Raw genomic sequence first — 20,052 nt, forward strand, 5'->3', positions numbered from 1 at the left:
ACCTCTCCATCCAAGATTGTCTCACACACAAATTAATGATGTATCTTAATGTAGTTTGTGCAACCATGGAACATTGGGTTCTTTGTAATTATCATGCAGCTTTGATTATCACGCAACTTTGTTGGCACACCTATGTCCCTTAAAATTCTCCTCAACAACCAGGACTTCCTTCACACAAAGCATAGCATGATGCCTTCTTATGCTGAGCCTTTATAGAAGAAACTTCCATTATAGGTTTCTTTTTATTGCTCCAAGAGGTAACTCTAGACCCAAGTGAAAAACAATAACTAGAAATTGACTTCCTACTATCACAATTGATCTTGTTGAATTTGAATCACAAAATCCAAACAAGGTCCTTGCCTAAGGTGCAAGTGATGTCGTACCCAGATGTACCTTGGATGTATTTCAACACCCACATCCCTCCCTTCCAATGGAGGATCTCCCATGGCTGATTTGAGAAGATGTTTAATACACAAACTGCAGTCTATTGGTAGTAGCAGTCATGTATTGCTGCACAAGAAGATCAGACCCAATGGAGGATCTCCCAAGGTTGATTTGAGAACATGTTCAATATACGAACTACAGTCTACTAGCAGTCATGTATTACTGCATAAGAAGACATACTCCCTCTTTCTCTTCCAATGGAGGATCTCCCAGGGCTAATTTGAGAAGATGTTCAATACACGAACTGCAATCTACCAAAAATCATGTATTGTTGCAAAAGAAACTCCCCACCAACTTGGAGGATATCCCAAGGTTGATTTGAGAACATACTCAATATACAAATTGCAGTTTGGCGAGCACTAGTGTATTGCTATAGAAGAAGATCAAACTCCCCACTAACTTCCTATACTAACTTCATGTACTCCTTTGTATCCACAAGTGGAGAAGTGTCTTCTATGGGGATAACTTTTCGCATCAACCTCCATATGGGTGCCAACTAGTTTTGGCATTCCAAATGTCTGCATAATTTTTCTAAGAAATGAAGATGTAATCAAACCTCAACAATCCCCTAATATAAGTGCATAAGCCCAAGATCAATAACTTTAAACTCTGAACTCAACATCTCCTTAGTCTGTTGGATCTTATCTTCATTGGTTCCCCATCAAAATGAGGTCATTCACATAAAGGATACCCTACTGAAAGACAATGTGTAAATTTTCATATGACAATATGTGTGTCGATCCACTCATAACACAAGTTCAAGGGGTCATGTTTCAACTCATAGAATGCCTTCCAAAGTCTACATACCTTGCCTTCTGAACCAAGCATCATCACAAATACTAGGGGGCTACTCCAAATACACCTCCTCATATCCATTCAGAAAGGCGAACTTCAGGTCTATTTGAATTAGCAGTCACTTTTCATGAGTAGATAAGGCTAGTATCACTGGTCAATTTAGCTCTTGGGGAAAATGTCTCCTAAAAGTTAAATCTCTTGACCTGCGTAAATCCCTTTACACTAGCCATGCCTTGTGTTTCTCCAATGGACCATTAGATCTCTGTAGTACTAGCCTCTTGGTTCCAATGATCTTGGGTCTCTCTAGGCAATCCACTAGATCCCAAGGTTAGTTCCTCATGGACTCATACTGATTTTACATGCCCCCCTACCATCTTGGATCTACCTTTGCTTCCTCCAAACTTATTGGCTTCTGCATTTTAAACATTGCATCCATCTTGTTGGATTCTGCACCTTCATTATGGCATTATTAAAGTCATATTGATAATGGTGCACGTGCCCTCTCCTCCTACTCTAATCTCTTTAACTGACGAATAATTGTTGGTTGTTCATCTACAAGAGTTGAGGGAGCTTTCCCATCAAAAGGTTGCTTCACCTTTGGATATGGTACTTTCTTTCGTGCTTCAAATTCCACCTCGAGGCTATGGAACAAGTGTGGGCCTTCCCTTTGCCATTGAAGTGAGAGCCTGCAGTATTGTAGGGTATGTCATGTTCCATGAACACCACATCACAACTAAACCATGATCTTCCTTGCATTAATGTCATATATTTTGTAACCTTGACTCCATATTGTATCCTAGGAAGATACAAAATCTTCTTTTGGCATCCCACTTGGTCCTTGTTGATGAGTCTAGAAGGAACATGCATAAAACAATCACAACTTGAAATATAATATTGAAGGCTTACCAGAGTAGGCATGTTGAGTCATCCCCTTCACTACCTTGGTGTAACTCCTATATTTTGAGTATATGCATTGCTTTGTTAAAAGATATTAAGAATCCTCTCCCATTTAGGATACACTACACTAGATCCATAACTATGCAGTCCTTTCTTTCTACCATGCCATTTTGTTGGGAAATATGAGTAGTGGTGGTCAAGTGTCTCTCTTAATCCCATGCTCCTTGCAATAGGAATTCACCTAAACTCTCCACACCAATCTTTTTGCAAAAACTTCTTCACCTTGATGTAACTCATACATTTTGAGTATATGCATTGCTTTGTTAAAAGATATTAGGAATCCTCTCCCATTTAGGATACACTACACTAGATCCACAACTATGCAGATCTTTCTTTCTACCATGCCATTTTGTTGGGAAATATGAGCAGGTCGTCAAGTGTCTCTTAATCCCATGCTCTTTGCAATAGGAATTGGATTCACCTAAACTCTCCACCCCAATCTTTTTGCAAAAACTTCTTCACCTTCTTTCATGTCTCATTCTCAACGTATCCCATGATTTAAACTTTCCAAAAGAATCTACCTTATTCCAAAGAAAATACACCCACATCTTCCTACTAAAGTCATCAATAAGTAAAAAAGATAGGAAGATCCACCCAATGTACTTGTGGTAAGCATCTACCACAAAGATGTGCAAGCTCCATAAAATACTTAGCTCTCTCGTTGCACTCTTATGGAAAGGGTTGTTGATGCTCCATAATACAAGCTTCACATGCATCTAAAATGTTTGACAAAGTTGGTAGGTGTGCCACAATCCAAGACTTATGTCATGTTCTCCACCACGAACACCACATCACAACTGACCACGATCTTTCTTACCTTAAGGTCATATATTTTGTAACCCTTTGAGTCCATATTGTACCCTAGGAAGATACAATATCTACTTTTGGCATCACGTTGTAATGGATCTACCAAATCCCGATATTATTTATAATGAATCTGATGAATCCCAAGTTGGACATGGCTTCACATCAATCCAAGTAGCTCTCTCCCACAACTCATAAGAATCTAGAATTGACCTTATCTTGAACTTATAGAGTGAACTCCTAAAGTTTATGGTTGGTTCCATCCAACTTTCTATCATCATCGACATGGTATTCAAGCCCTTGTGGTCATAGGTTATGCCACTTCTCCAAATTTTCTCCCAAAGGACCACTAGCAAGCTTGTATAGAGTGTCTAAGTTATGTTATCATGTAAGAAGATACACTAAGTGGAACTTGATATGGAGAATAATGTTGAATTATTGTTGCAAAACTGATGGTGTCCACCCACACAAGGAGCTTTGTTGATGGTGATCTCAGTAGACTCTAAACAAACTATGTCATGCACATAAAAGGGTGCACTAGTGCAATGAAGATAGACCTCAAGATAGTATGTTGAGATGGTGATCTTGGTAGACTCTCAACAAAGTATGTCATGCACATAAAAGCTAGTGCAGTGAAGATAGATCTCAAGATAGTTGATGGTGATCTCGGTAGACTCTGAATAGATCACATTAAAGGGTGCACTAGTGCAATGAAAATAGATCTCAAGATAGATGTTGATGGTGATCTCAGTAGACTCTGAACAAAGTATATCACGCACATAAAAGGGTGCACTACTACAGTGAAGATAGATCTCAATATATAGACGGTAAGATATCTAAGATATGAAAAATAGGAGCCACCACTAGGCCAGATATAGTCTCCTAATGGTGGCAACATACTAGTGTCATCCACCCATATGTCCAACAAGTCACGACTAAACATGAACCAACCCCGTAACCCAAGGACTAAGGTGTCCCAAGAAGATCTCTTTCTGCCCAAAAGTGTGGCCAATCGGCGTGCACTAACATGGATCCTACGTGGCATACTGCCAATTCTACATAATTTATCCTAACCATCCGGCCTCACATGGCCAACATCTAGTATCCACACGTAGGGCTAGTAGGCAGAAAGAGGAATCCGTCACCCACACACTATGACTGTGATTAATTTTGAAACAAAAGTTCTCAAATGAAAATGAGTATCAAGGAGGGCAAATACACATATTGCTTTATCAAGGCCTACCCCACAAGCATCTGGTTCATTCATGAGAAATATCTCACTAAGATTCCACTAACTTGGCTGCACTAACTTTCTTCCTTTACCACTAACATCACTACCCTGTTTCTTCTGGAGAGACATAGACCACCAATTATGTCACATCTTGCAACCTTTGAGGTCTCCACAACAACTTTGTCAACTCCCCATGGACTACACTTTCCAACCAATCACAAAAACATGATCAACATTAGAAAGGGAGGTATGTTAACCACTAACATGGAGATACAAGTTGATGGATTGCTCCATTAACTTGTATCTACAACTAAAAGTATATATTCACTTTTCCTGTGCTTGATTTTTCCAAAGACATCATTTCACCCACTTTGAGTATGGAACTTTTCGTGCCACATCTTCACTCAACTTATTAATGATGCTAGTTGATTCTCAAAGTTCAATTTCCTTAAATAATTGATTGTTTCATAATATTGGTTTTGTAGAACCACCCAAGCCTCTCTTGTGGTAATCCCATATGTAGAGTCATCACACATTGATGTTGGTGACGATGGCACACAAAGTATCTGTGTTTCTCTCCTCCATGCCAAAGAAAGAGTGAGATTTGGCGGTATTGTTTACAATGTATATGTCGAGATCTTGAGTTGGACCTCACATCAATCCCAGAGCTTTCTACCATAACTCATAAGAATGTAGAATGGTTGAACTTTTAGAGTGTATAGTTGGTTACATCCAACTTCCCATTATCGCGAACCGTGGTGGTGAGCCCTTGCGGCGATGACTGTAGGTTAAGTGCCATTTCTCCAAATCTACTCCCTAAGAACTACTAGCCCTAAACTTGTGTAGGGGGTGAGCTATGATACAATGTAAGAAAATACACTAAGCAAAAATTGATCACAAAAGATAAAGAACTTGAAGCAAGAGATATGGAGAATAATGCTGAATTATTGTTGCAAAACTAATGGCGTCTGCAACACGTGCACTTTGGTAAGGAGTTTAATGTCTGCACTTGGGATGTGTGTGGGTGCTCAATAAAATGGTTACTCATCCTACATGAAGGGACTTTATAAAAGGTCTCTACAATAACTTCATCAACTTCCCATGGATCACACTTTTCACCCAATCATAAGAACATGAACAACATTAGGGAGGGAGGTATGTCAACCATATTGGTTAACATGGAGTGCTCCATCTTGTGTCTACAACTACCAAGTATATATTCACATTGCCTGGCTTAATTTTTCTAAAGACGTCATCATTGTAATTAAGTTATTTCCATGTTATATTCATCTAGAGAATGTCTATGCATTGTGGGCATCAAGCTTGTGTATCATGAGAAAATTGTAAACGAACACCAAATACATATAAGAGCTAGAAGTAAGAACTGAGTGCCCTCAATGAGAAATGACTTATGAAGTATATAAGTCAATTTACTCATGTTTGTAAGATTCTCCCCATTTGTGGACTAGAATTGAGTGTTCTCTTCACTTTCCCTCCCCCCTAATTGTAACCCTATGTGAGTGTATGTGGGCATGTCATCACTTAGGGTTTGGAATAGCAATATCCTTTTCTAGATCTTGGATGTCTCTTGTTCTTCTCTTTTCTCTCTACTCTATTTTTACGAGCCTAGGCATTGCAAGCATGTAGCTTGGAGCTTTTAGCAACCAGGTGGCTTCACCAAATCCACTACAGCTACAACACTTGGAACTACCTCATTGTTAGCTTTTAGCAACCACAATGCCTTGGTGTGACAAAAAGTGCAAGAGGACCACCTTGCAACAAGCAACTTCTAACACAGAAGATAAAGCTCTTAAGCTATGCTTGAACTCGGTGATTTAATAAGTCCCTAATGACCTTTGTACAAATGAGGCTAAACACTACAAAGCATTGAGTTTTGATAGGCATAGTAGTGCCACGCATGCTTGTGTACATGTTGCATCATGTAAGGGTAAGAAACTTCAGGTTAACTTTTCCAAAGTGGATGCTTCATTGTGGTGTTCTAAAGTGAGAAACATTGTGGGCTTCATGAAGCACCCAATGAAAATTTCCTTCTTTGACCACACAAAGATGGTCTTTATTATAGTACAACCATACAAAGTGCTATACTTCAAAGCAATGTTTACAAGCACCAAGTCTAGTGTGCTTTAAAATGTGGATCCTTAGTTAAAAGTATTGGCTCATGAAGAAGCATCCAATAAAACCACCATCTTTCACTAAACAAAGATGGTCCTTGTAGTACAACCATGCACTACAAAGTCATGTGTTTAACACTTAGTCTAGTGTGCTTTAAAATGTGGATCCTTAGTAAAAAGTATTGGCTCATTCAAGTCTCCACAAACTACACCGGATGTATTTCTTTTTCAAGGACATTGATGACCACATTTTTCTTTCAAAAAAGAACTCTGGTAAATTTGAAAGAAAAATCTAGGAACAAAGTTGACAAATCTTACCAAGACTCTGTGACTACATACGTAAGAGAGTGGCAGTTGGTATAAATCCAAAACTCCATAATTGGGAGTGGTGGTTGAATGCCCGCAAGAGAGTTGACAAATCCTACTAAGCCTCTATGGCTATATCCTTGAGTGAGCGGTGGTCGGTGCAAATCCAAAATTCAGCACTTGAGGTACTTCCTTGGGGAATGCACAACAGTAAGAATTGCAGGTGGAGTAACATAGTTTGGCACCTCAAAGTTTATTGCCCTTGTGCTCTCCTGTAACACTGCTCGAATAGCACCACCAATGCTACTGCAAAACAGAGTAAAGGGATCTTCTAAATCAAAAAGTTGGAGGATTGGAGAGATAGATGTTCTATAATTAGCTTCTCAAAATATAACTTGAACATCTTGAGAAAGATTTTCAAAAGGCTCACACACAGCCGGTCCATGAGGCCAACAAGCACCACCTAGATAGCCACTTTAAGATGGGAGAGAGAGATGTTCTATAATTAGCTTCTCAAAATATAACTTGAACATCTTGAGAAAGATTTTCAAAAGGCTCACACACAGCCGGTCCATGAGGCCAACAAGCACCACCTAGATAGCCACTTTAAGATGGGACACTAGATTTCTTTAGAGATTTAGAAATAGAGGCTCATGTTGTTTTAGGAAGTTTCTTGTAAATTTTATCCACAAAAGGGGGGTGAAGGGGATGACTCCTTTGGTAAGAAGCCTTCAGTGTCATATTTTAGAACATTTGGTTATGATTATTTTATGGTATGCAAATGGCATGCAACACACCGGATGCAGGAGCATGCATGCTCCCTTGTCCAACATATTAAAACCATCTGCTTAAACCTTCCATTAAGGCAAAGACCATGAGTTTTACTAGAGCTAGAAAATGGCATAAAATTTTAGCCGCTTCTATCCAACCAGCTCTCCACGCTGAGACATGACAAAACCGATCTACCATACATGTACCAAATACTTGCACCATCCATGGGTACATTAAGCTCGTCTAAATTGTGTTGTCAAGCCCAAAAAGAAAGCTACACATAGGATGCCTTTAAAAAGAGAAAATGGGGGGAAAATGACCTGTAAGCTACACATAGGAAGTCCTAATAAAGAGAAAAAGGGGTGTAAGAGACCCCTCAAGATTCTGCGACTGATTTTTGGTCATCTAAAGAGATGTCAACAAGGTCATCATCCATCAAAGGAGACTCGCTAAGCCCATGCACCTTTTCAAAATCTGGCAAAGGACTCTGATTCTCTTCAGGTGCTAGTGCCACCAACTTGTTTTCCAAAGAAAGTGATGCCTCCTCACTAGGCAGCTTCTCTGCATCCGACTGTTTATCCTCATTCAAAGACACGTCTGGCATTTCATCATCAGCTATGGTCCTGCTTTCTGCGGCACCGTTTTCTCCTGTAGCAATGATTCCCTGTCCCATCTCTTGCATTTGATTGCAGCCCTGCTGTCCCTTAGAGTCAGGGAAGGAAGGATAAGGGTCCTTGCATACAGGTATAGTTGAAGTCACGAGGAGAAGCTGCACAAGTTAAGGGGGAGAAGAGCCTTTAATATATTTGCATCAAAAACTCAACCAGGTGACCAGCCATTGGCCCAGCACAAAGAGAGAGAGGAGAAGATACATACCTTCTCAAATGCTAGACCCACTTTGTCAATGTTTGGGTATGTGAGCCCGGGATTCAGTAGTAGCTGCAATATGGAAACCACAAATGACTCCTCCACAAGACAATAAGTACTTAACTCAGAGCCACAAGTCACTTGTCTCACCTCACAGAGTCGCTGCAGTGTAAATGGTGGCCCATCCACAAACAAATCGAGGCCTTGAAAAAAAGAAGCAATGATATTTCAACACTTATGAAACATGAGAGTTCAACGGGGGGGACTTGTTATCTAGCCAGAAAACATTACCTTCAAGAAGTCGCCTTTGGAAATCATTGAATGATTCACCAGAAACAAGTGTTGGCTGTTCTCCAGAAGCAATGTGAGAGTCATAATATTGTGTCAAAACCTGCCCAATATTGCAAAACGGTTAAGGGCTAGAATTTACTAAAATTAGTTATGAGAACAATGAGTTACAGGGCCTGACAACGCATCCCTATCCGCTACCAAATCTTCAGATTCATACCTCCATACCTGCTTCAGACGGAAGGATAAAAGGCACTTCAGCATAGGCCAATCATGCCTGCAAACATCCAGAGGTGAAAACAGGCTAATGATCAGTTTTTGCTTTGCCCCATTACCACTTGATTTTAAATTGGGTGCAAAGCAAGAGGGCAAAACTTACCAGTAATTTCCCGTCCAAGCTATCACCTCTAAAATGTGCTTGAGCTCATCAGTGAACTCAAGTTCTGATTCATCCATCCTGCAAATAGGCCAGCAGTACATAAGTTGTCAAGACCCTCTGCAAACCTTCGAAAACATTTACATAGTAACTCCCCAAACTGTTGAAACACTACAAAGTTGTGTCAATGTCCACAATCCAACTCCATGACTAAAACTACATTTTCAGAAGCCACCCGTAGTTGATGCCCATAGGGTCCAGTTCTTAGGGATCATAGTTATAAACCCCATATTCAAGCTCCTGAAGAAGAAACCTCTATGCCCAGTCTCTTTAGCCACCTCCCATAAGTCCATCTTGACACATCCCAAACAGCCAAGCAGAATTCCACCGCGAGGTTGTAGTTTGCCCACAAGCGGACATTCTGTTGTCTACTAATAGATAAATATTTTCTTTCAAAAGCAAGGGACTGCTCTTGTGGAGGGCTATGGGGAGTTTGTCATGTGAGGACTGTGGTTGAACATGTCCCTGTAAGTAATCTGTGTACACCAGCGGACTTCCTCTAGGGCATCTCCATGTTTCAATTGGTTATGAGAGGACCAAAAGAGTCAGGAAAACGTCCCAATATCTAATCATTCCGGCATGGGGATTGCTAAAAAACCATGCCATGTCATCGTTCAGATTTTCACCCAAAAAAAAAGTTAAATATAGAGATTTGAAATTTATTAAAAGGAAAACAAAACACAAAGGACATAGACGAGCAAGATTTGTTTTCCCAAGAATAGGTCCTTCTATTAAGCAGAAAGAAAACATCTGCTCATATAAAAACTACAACCCTCAAAAAAGTAAACAAGCTACAAAGACCTCTGATGCTAACTCCCTGAAGGGGGCGGATAATGTCTGTCCATACGACCTAGATGGACTCTGACAGAGGGGTAACCGTCCTCTATGGTCTTGCTGCAGCGCGCTCACCAAATGTGTTGGAGGTGGCAATTCTTGTAGCTACTCTCGGGTTATCGCATGACTAGTTGTGGTGGATTATCCCATATGCAAGAGTATGGGAAGTCGAAGAGCCATATATAGGGTGTGGTGGCACCTTGTCATAGATATCTCCTCCGGCCGGGTTTTTGGGGGGGGAGCAACAGCTAGGAGATGGGAGCCCATCCACTGACGTTGCTCAGTGCCCTAGGGTGGTGCGCGTGCTGCTGCTGCGTGACTTTTGTTAGCACATTCATCCCCAGTTTCTACCCATTTCTAGTGTCCTTTTGGTCCCTTTTGTATGGCCCTTGATTGTGGGCTGGCCACCCCTTTTTTCCATATTTTTTTGGGATTTTTCCCAGCTGTTCTAGTATTTTACTTGTCGGCCAGCACACATGCTCCAGTCGGCCAGCATTCTCTGTCCCAATCGGCCAACATACCTCACCTATAAATAGGTGTCCGCTCTGTGCACTTTTTCATGGTATCATCACTCCCAATTCAGCGACTCCTCCGCTGCCCCAGATTCAGCCCTATTTTCAGCACCCTCTCCTCTACGTTTTTCTCAAATTTGCAGCCTCTTTGTTGTTGCGTTTTCTGGACAGCACCTGCTGGTCACTTTCTCTCCAGATTGGCTTCATCGCTTGCAGCCGTCAGGCAATTTTCTGATCAGCGTTTTTCTCCACGTGGAGTTTGGGCATTGGCGGCCTGTTTTTTCAGGACAGCAGCTCTCTTCTGGCTGCGTTTTCCTCTCCGGTGGTCTTTCCCTTTTGCAAAGGGGGTTTGTGGTGTTTCGGGCTTTGGTGGCACACTTGGTACCTGTGGAGGACACTCCTCCTTCTGAGATTGTGCGCTTTCTTGAGGAGAGCCCAAGCTATTGTCCTTGTTGATGCCTTTCCCTCTTGCACCCTCTTACAGCATATTCCCAGGCCCTGTGTGGCTGCCTTTCCTCTCTATATCAAATCTGCATTTTTTGCTTCCCTCTTCTGGTGACCTCAAGGTTGGAGGGACCGAAGCTTCTGCGTTTTTTTGCTACAGGAGGATTCTCGGGTGCTGTCCAGCCTCTTAGGGCTGTGTTTTGGTGGGAGGAAAGACCCTATATCAGTGTTTTTTGATTTGGATAGTTTTATTTTATCAGGGTTGGTCCTATTGATTGGATCAATGATGACAGCTTCAAATTTGGCGCCCGTACCACTCTCTTGTTATTTCCTAGATGAGGCAGACAAGTTGGATGGTGGTAACTTTCAGTCATGGAAGTTGCAAGTTACTTCTATTCTCAGGGAGTATGGTTTGATGAAGTTTCTCTCGTACAAGAATAGGTGCTTGCCGGACCTTGCCTCTGCGGAGGATGTGTGTCGGTGGAGGAAGACTGACGGACAGATCTATGGCTTTCTCCTCCTCAATTGTCAGGATTCGGTTCTTCAACACTTCATCTATGCCCCTGATGATGCTTTTACTTTCTCTGTGTGGCAGTTGCTTTGTGACCTGTATGGTGATGCCAGTGATGATCGATAGATGGTTTTTGCTTCTGGGTGCTATGCAGCCAGTGATCTTATGGATACTTCTTTTGAAGTTGTTCCTGCAACGAAGGATAGTTGGCCAGTTTTGCTCACTGCATTTGAGGAGTTTTTTTTCCCTGTTGCCTTGCCTTCAGTTTCTGTGCATACTTCTCCTTGCCAAGATGATATCTCTAGCAATGTTTTTGAGGAAGACAGTGGGCTATCTTTGCTCACAGCTTCTGAGGGGGATTTATCTCCTATTGCTTCGCCTCCGATTCTTTCTTCGACAACCAATGACCAGGATGTGTTGCTGGTCCCTTTGCCTTCTATGGAGGAGCCTGCTTCTACATTGTGTGATGCTATTGAGGAGGCTACTGCTACTTCAGTTACCACTACTGTGAATGTTCCTACTTCCCTTACTCTGTGTGAGAATTCTAGATTGTGGTCAGGTGTGTCCGTGACCATGCCTAGGGCACAGTGGTTCTTCCAGGGGGGATTGAAGGATTGGGATTTGGATTTGTTTGGGATTGTGGAGTCCCGACATCAGTTTACAGATGTTGAAATTTGAGCATAATGATGAGCTAGGGTGGATCATACACTAGAATCAACATGATTAACAAAGTGATTAAGAAATGATTAAGACGTAATTAGTGAATAATTAGCACATAGATTAATGTAGGCATGGATACTCAAAAACCAGCAAATTCTCATTAGGGCTATGCCTCAATTTATAGAGTTTACATCAAGCATCTAATCCCACTGATTTCTCCATGATTCACTCCCAGAATATCTCCACCTCTTGCCTGATTCTCTCCACCTCTTCTCTTTTCCCTGAATATCTCCCAGAATATCTCCACACTCCTAAATTCCCTCATGCTACCCTTTATTCTCTCCCAGTAGATTCTTCTCACCTTTTCACAGGTTCTTTCACAATTACATCTCCTCTTTTACAGCCTCTATCCAAGAGCTTGTTCCCACACACACCCTATTCACTTGTATTTTCAACACCTCCCCTCAAGTGAATAATCCTAGCACACCTGGACCCTGTATCAAGTTTCCCTCTTACTTGATAGCCCGCGACCAGTGCCTCAAGTCCCTAAACTCCATAGTCCTTGACACTCTCTCTCTCTATGTGTCCAAGGCTACTATAAGTACCCGCGACCTTGACTAAAGTGCTCACACATACAACTACCACTTGGCCTACATCATCGGTGGCTCAGAGGTGGTTTTACTTTGTTGGGGCAGGTTACATTGGGTTGTGGGTTCTCTCTCTCTCTCTCTCTCAGAAAAGATGATCCGACTCCACTTCTCTTGGAGCCTCCATGAAGTTTGCCGATGTCGTTCCCTCTTCACTGGGTTTGCTGTAGCAGTCTCTCGCCATGTGTCCTTGCTTTCCACATTTGTGGCAAGTGAAGGTCCTCCCTCCTACTCTGCCTCTTCCTCGTCCTCGTCCTCGAGAGAATCCTCCTCGGGTGAAGAATGCTTTTTCCTCTCCTGCTGTTGAGTCGAGCTCTTTCTTCTCTTTGCCTCTGCTCTCTTGCTCTAGTAGAGCTGCTTCTATCTCGTGTATCTTTAGTTCAGGTACATTCTTTAGTGTTGCTACAATGTTTTCATAATCTCCTTTGTCCACACTCTTCAAAAGTACAGCTAATGCTTCATCATCTTCTACCTTTTTGCCAATAGCTGCCAGCTGTTGCTTAATACTTTTATATTTGTTCAAGTGTGTGATTAAGGGTTCACTTTCCTTCATGTCCAATTTGTAGAATTGCATTAATAGATTTATCTTGGAATTTTTTGCTTGTGTACCAAATAATTTATTGAGTTCATCCCATGCATCTTTTGTCCACTGTATCCCTGTGATATGATGAATGATCTCATCATTTAAACTGAGTGCAATAAGCCCCAATGCTTTTTCATTCCTACTCTTCCACTCATTTTTCCCCCTCTCTGGGCATTCATCTCTCCCTTCAACTAATCCCCACAGATTTTTCCTCATCAGCAAATACATGGTTTTTGTTTGCCATGTATAAAACTGTTCTCCATTAAATTTGGCTATTTCCTGTGCTGAATTCATGGTGATGTGAAGGGGGTCTTACCTCTTGATCCAAATTCAAGATTCAAGGACAGTGTCTACCCTTTTACAACTCAATCTGGTGTTTAATAGATGATTACAACAATTTTATCAGCATAAAATCACCAGAAATTACATTAAATTGAGAGTAACCAATTTGTACGGGATGGTTGGAGTATCAAACCAACTCCGATTTGCAATCTGAAGCTTTAGGGATCTGTATCAGATACCTAATGGTTAATTTGAACCCTCAATTGCACCAAAGTACAGTGATTAGCACTGATTAATCACTGATTAGCAAATTAATGCTCTGGTTTGTGTGCAGAAAACAGAGTATGCGGGGAGCTCAGATCTGGTGCCTTCCACTTCAAATGAGCTCAAATGCTTTCAAAGGCATCAATAGCAATGAGTCTAGTAGAGGATTAAGCCAAGAAACACAAGATTTGACCAAATAATGAAAGCTTAATCTCTGTTTTACCAAAGTCACCTACAGATTTGATGAAGAGCTTGGATCTCACTGTAGACTTGATGAAATTGATTTCTGTCTTCACCAGCTTGTAGAGCATGCTTGATTACCCCTTGGGCTAGGAGGAATTGAAGCAATTTGACTTGAGCAAGTAGTAATGGCAAAAACTGCAGAGAAAAAAGGCGCCTGCAAAAAACGCGAAATCTCCCGGTTCCTTCGGCGGTTTGCTGCGCCGTTTCGATGGGCTGGTAGCCAGGGGTGTTGGCTAGCTTAAGCTAGAAGCTTGTGACCTAATTTGAAGTGTGCTAAGTGCTAGAGACCCTCCACTGGCTGGGGGTGAAGGGGAAGATGAAAAACTCACTAAAAACTGATTTTTTTTTGCTAATTACCTACTAATCCTAATTAATTCACTAATGGGCTCATAAATCTGGTTGATTCTAGGCATGGCTCTGATACCATGTTGAAATTTGAGCATAATGATGAGCTAGGGTGGATCATACACTAGAATCAACATGATTAACAAAGTGATTAAGAAATGATTAAGACGTAATTAGTGAATAATTAGCACATAGATTAATGTAGGCATGGATACTCAAAAACCAGCAAATTCTCATTAGGGCTATGCCTCAATTTATAGAGTTTACATCAAGCATCTAATCCCACTGATTTCTCCATGATTCACTCCCAGAATATCTCCACCTCTTGCCTGATTCTCTCCACCTCTTCTCTTTTCCCTGAATATCTCCCAGAATATCTCCACACTCCTAAATTCCCTCATGCTATCCTTTATTCTCTCCCAGTAGATTCTTCTCACCTTTTCACAGGTTCTTTCACAATTACATCTCCTCTTTTACAGCCTCTATCCAAGAGCTTGTTCCCACACACACCCTATTCACTTGTATTTTCAACAACAGAGGGGGCAATTGAGTTCTTAATTGAAGGAGGGAGTTGGAGGTGGTAATTCTCGTAGCTACTCTTGGGTTATCGCATAACTAGAAGTTGTGGTGGATTATCCCATATGCAAGAGCATGGGAAGTCAAAGAGCCATATATAAGGTGTGGTGGCACCTTGTCAAATATATCTCCTCCAACCAGGTTTTTGGGGGGGAGCAACGGCTAGAAGATGAGAGCCCAACCATCGACGTTGCTCAGTGTCCTAGGGTGGTGTGCATGTTGCTGCTGTGTGACTTTGACAATGTGGCAGGCTGCTTTGCTGCTAAGGAGCTCACTACAGGCCACTAGGAGTCAACGGGGTTCAAGGGACTCTAGGGTCGAGAGGGGAGCAGCAACAACACTCTCACACATAGACAAGCAAGTACACGGTCATGTTAGCTTGAGAATTGAAGCAGCACGTAACTCAATAATGTTAAGTGTACCAAAATGAAAGTACAATAACATGATAAGGTAACACACACTAAGTGGCTAAGCGTGTGTTCCTGTGCATGGGAAAAAACCCCCTCCTAAGGAGAGTAAAAAGTGCCTTGGCTATCCTACAGTGTTCACACACCACTACCTGTGACATTGATGTCAACAAACCCCCCTTGAAGTGATCATGTGAACCTGTACAGGGATATGCTCATCAATCCCCAAAAGGCAATAAGCCCAAAGCTTTGCGAAAAACTTTAAACTTGTCACCAAAAAGTTCCTTCGTGAATAAATCTGCCATGTTATCATGTGTAGGCACATATACCAAGCTAATCTGCGAGCCTCTCCTTGACATGCACCTCAATGTGCTTAGTGTGAGCATGAAACACTAGGTTTCTTGCAATTGCCAACGTCCTCTAACTGTCAGTGAAAATGGTAGTGAAGGACACCTATCCAACACCCAAATTAGCCATAAGGCGTCTAAGCTAGACACACTCAACTGTAGCTGTAAAAACTGTCCTGTACTCAGCTTCAGGGTTGGAAGTGACCACTGTTGGTTGCTTCTTGCTGAGCCATGATATATAAAGGCGTGCAGTTGTGAATCATCCCCTTGGAATAGAACAACCCGAGGTACTAAGTGTCTTGTAAGTAGCGGAAAACCCACCTAATAGCCTGCCAATGCTTGGAGCCTCAGCTATGCATAAACCTGCTCAACTGAGAGACCCCAGACTGAATGTATAGCCTCGTATTGCATAAAAAAATCAAGCAACCAACAGCCTACTGATATAATGTTTGATCAAAAGGCTCTCCAGAATCCTGAAGGCTAAGCCTCGCACCAATCTCAACTGATGTAGATACAGGCTTACAATCCTCAAGATTAAAACTTTTAAGCAGTCTCTGTATGTACTTTGATTGCATCTCGACTATGCCATCTGCATGCGTCCAAATAAAAATGCAATTGGCGAAAGATGAAACTTGTTCCTCATCAAGGCCTATGAGCAGCATGTCATCAACGTAGAAGACGGTGACCAAAAAACTATCCTAACTCTTCTGGACATAGAGTGTACTCTCAGTAGGACTGTTGCATAAACCATGTGCAACCAAGTATGCACGAATCTTTTCATACCAAGCCCTAGGAGCCTGCTTAAGGCCATATAAGACTTTCCTAAGCCCGCATACTTTGCTTTCATGCCCCTTTTGTACAAAACCACGAGGTTGAAATCAACATAGATAGAGAATAGAAAGAGAGAGAGATGGCTGAGTCGTGAGCCTATCACCATTGATCCCCCCCATCCCCCCCCCTATTGTTCGATCTACTGATCACACCCCCCCCTCCCTCCTCTTTTTGCTGCCCTCCCCCGTGACCCATCTCCTACCCCCCCCCCCCTTTTTTCTCTCTTCGCCCCTCCCTTTCTTCTTTTTTCCTTTTTTCTCTTTTTCCTCTTTTTTCTTATTTCTCTTCTTTTCTTCTTTTCTTTTCCTTTTTCTTTCTTTCTTTTCCTTTCTTTTCTTTTTTCTCTTTTTTCTTTTTCTTTTTCTCTTTTTTCCTTTTCTTTTCTTTTTTCTCTTTTTCCTCTTCTGTTTTTCTTTTTTCTCTCTTTTTTCTTTTTCTTTCTTTCTTTCTTTTCTTTTCTTTTCTCTTTTTTTTCCCTTTTTTTTTCTTCTCTCTCTCTTTCCTTTTTCTTTTCGTTTCCCTGTCCCTCTCCTCTCGCCTCCCGTGCAGTTTGCTGCTTCCTGCCTTCTAGGGTTTTCAATTTACTCAACAAGCTTCGGTTTTTTCTGGTCTTCACCCTCAGGAGGACTCCATGGCAGCTGCTCCATCATCCCCGATTGAAGCCGCCGTTGCTTGCATTTCCTTCTCCAAAGCAGATCTTGAGGTTCTTGCCATGAATGTTGCCTCACTTGAGGCCTCCACCCTAGTTTGCAAAATTGTTGGTAGCCGCCCTGCGGGCGGACAGCTCAGTGATCGCTTTCAGGCCAGCCTCATTGGTGAACCTGCAAAGATCACTGATATTCACCTTCTGGGGCGCGGATACTACCAGGTGGAGTTCAACTCGCCATCAACGTCAAACTGAGTCATGCAGCTGAGTCCCCTTACACTGCGTACGACGCATGCCTTCTTTGCATAGTGGCACCACAGCTTCGATCCTGCGTCTGGCCCATTGGCTGGCGTTTCGGGCTTCCCAATGACAGTTTGCTTCCCAAGCCTTGGAGGGAAGGAGTACCTTCCTCTTCTCCTGGTGATTGGTGGTGCCATCGGGAGAGTGATGGAGTCCCCCCCCCCCAAAACCGTTGCCTCGACCCTCGCAAGGACAGCCATGATTCCATCCTCCACATCTATGTGGCCTCGCTGAAGTCAGTACTGCATTGTATTTCTATTCCTAGCCTCCATGGGGACCCCATACAGCAACGTGTGGAGTATCCTGGCCTCCCAAGCGACTGCTTCATTTGCAAACAGATGGGTCACTTAGCTAGAGTTTGCCCTCGGCGGCAATCCAAGAGACCACCTCCAGTGGTTCCTCCCTCCGGTTCTCGCGCTAACCCTCACCAGGGAGTAGAGAGAGGGGCAGGTCCTCAGACATCAGAGCACCAGGCCCTGACTCTGGGTGACCTAGCGAACGGTTGGACCGCACCTGGGCCGCCAGACGACCACCCAAGTCGAGCGCCACCGGCAAGCGTGCCAGGCTCCCCTCCCCCCAGCTTTCCTCTCCGATGGATCCCCCTCAGCAACACCCCTTCCCGGCCTCTCTTGCCACCGCCTCCCCCTCCTTCCCTAGTCTCGACTTTGCCCACCGCAACGCCCTCCTTTATCACCCAAGCCCTCCCTCCCCTGCCATCTGCCTCTCCAAAGCACTCTCGTCGCCCCCCAGCAGCCCTTGACCTGGTGCGGAGGCAACCGGCGAGATCAGTCCGTTGCTTGATTCACTGATTCTCCGATCCAGTAGAGATGCCCATCGCTGCTTCCCCGGTGAGGGCTCTCCCGCCAAAGTCCCCAAGTGGGGTCCCCAGGATCTTGGGACAGTCTGTGGACTACAATTTCTTCCGGTATCTGCCGACGGAAGGGATTGACATTTTTGAGGAGATAGTAGCCCCTGTTTGGGTATGTGTGGTTTTTCACCACTCCAGGCCCTCTACGCCAGATAATGGCGTGATGATCTTCTTTTTCCCCTTCAATGCAGCCCCCAAGACAGAGTGGGATCCTAAGTTAGTGGCAGCTGCCATTTAGGGTCAGGTAGTTGAGCTCTCCCACCACCTCCACGATCTCTGCATCACCGACATATCCTCACCCATTTTTGGCCTCTGGCTAGGATGGAGCTTGGAGGTTCAGCCCATTGAGGCCAGGACGGAGAGATGGTAGTCTCCAGTCTGGAGGTGCTACTCTTTGTGTTCATGCATACCTCTACTGCGGTACCTCTTCCCCCCTCTTACAGATACCTTTATTGTGATTGATGGAGTCCAGAGCATGCATATGCACGTGCTCGTACATAGTGGCGTCACATGCCCACTTGGCGCACTTTCGCCCCCGCACAGATTGTGATTATTCCCCGTCTAAATCCTCGCCCAAGACTCTTCGAGTGGAGGGTAGTTCCGCTGGTGCTGCATCACTCCGAGATTGATATGAGGATTGTTTCATGGAACATTCAGGGTTTAGGGGGACCTAAATGCTTTCAGAGATGAGGCGTGCCATAGTGGGGAGACCCATAGACATTCTTTTCCTCTAGGAGCATCATCACTCAAAGGGACGCACCCGTAGATGCAGGAAGATTCTTCCAAGCAGGAGTCATACTTTCTGGTCCCCATCCTTCGGCCCCTCGGGGACGCAGGGAGGGGTGTGTATTTCTGTCAGTGGGCAGCTATTGCCGACAATGACTGGCTCAGGAGTCATTGTCTCGAGACGGGCATAGTGGATTACCATTACTATTGGAGAGAATAGCCTTGGCTTCCTCAACATCTATGCTCTGAACGCTACTGTAGGTAGAGCCCTCTTCTGGAGCTCAGTACGAGAGGCCCTCCCTTAAGCTGACCTTTGGTGCTTGGGCGGTGACTTTAACATGATTGAGGCAGCAGAGGACAAAATTGGAGGTGGCCCGGCCACAATTTTAGGAGCAGAGTACTCAGCTTCAAAGAAGATGATTCTTGCAGCTAGAGGACGGGACCCTTGGTATCTTCCAGAGTTTGGGCGTAGCCCTGGGAGCCTTTGCTTCTTGCGATCAGATAGGAGAAGCACCAACCCCAACCTCTCTCGACTTCACAGGTTTTATGTTGATGAGTGGACTTGCAGCCGAGGAGATATTATTGGTATTTTGGCAAATACTTCCTTTTCTCATCACGCCCCAGTTATTATGTCCTTAGAGGATCCCTCGAGGCATGATAGGCATGTGAGCTCGAGGATTCCGGACAGCCTCATTTAGGACCCAGAGATATGCAGCAGGATAGAGCAGATATAGGCGAGACTGGATTTTCTTTCAAGCCCTACCGCGTGCACATTGGATGAGGGCTTAGGGGAGATCAGCAATTTACTGCAGGAGACACCCTAGAGCAGATTAGAGGTTTCCAAGAGCAAGAGAGGATTTTGAGGAGGAGTCTTGCCTCTTTAAAGCGGCTTCACGAGAGGTCCCCGGATAGCCAATGGATCGAGTGTTAGCTCGCCCCTGCTCGCACAGAGATTAGATCCATAGAGGAGAGGAGGGTGGAGTATAGGTATCATG

At 43.5% G+C, this 20,052-nt stretch overlaps 1 protein-coding gene across 1 annotated transcript in view; it reads right to left on the minus strand.

Moving 5' to 3' along the window:
• Positions 1-7,501: 7,501 nt before the first annotated feature.
• The window catches only part of LOC147629055 (serine/threonine-protein phosphatase 4 regulatory subunit-like protein), a 31,953-nt gene continuing 19,402 nt past the window's right edge, over positions 7,502-20,052 (minus strand). Inside the window, exons 2-7 of the mRNA XM_086812279.1 lie at positions 8,975-9,052; positions 8,824-8,872; positions 8,599-8,698; positions 8,458-8,510; positions 8,317-8,379; positions 7,502-8,209 (exon numbers count right to left, since the gene is read on the minus strand). Coding sequence (XP_086668405.1) covers positions 7,817-8,209; positions 8,317-8,379; positions 8,458-8,510; positions 8,599-8,698; positions 8,824-8,872; positions 8,975-9,052 — 736 coding nt within the window. The 3' untranslated portion in view covers positions 7,502-7,816. The remainder of the gene's footprint in view (positions 8,210-8,316; positions 8,380-8,457; positions 8,511-8,598; positions 8,699-8,823; positions 8,873-8,974; positions 9,053-20,052) is intronic.

The sequence above is a fragment of the Cibotium barometz genome, chromosome 18 (assembly GCF_041138505.1).
Source record: "Cibotium barometz isolate CiBa-2024 chromosome 18, ASM4113850v1, whole genome shotgun sequence".
NCBI lineage: Eukaryota > Viridiplantae > Streptophyta > Polypodiopsida > Cyatheales > Cibotiaceae > Cibotium > Cibotium barometz.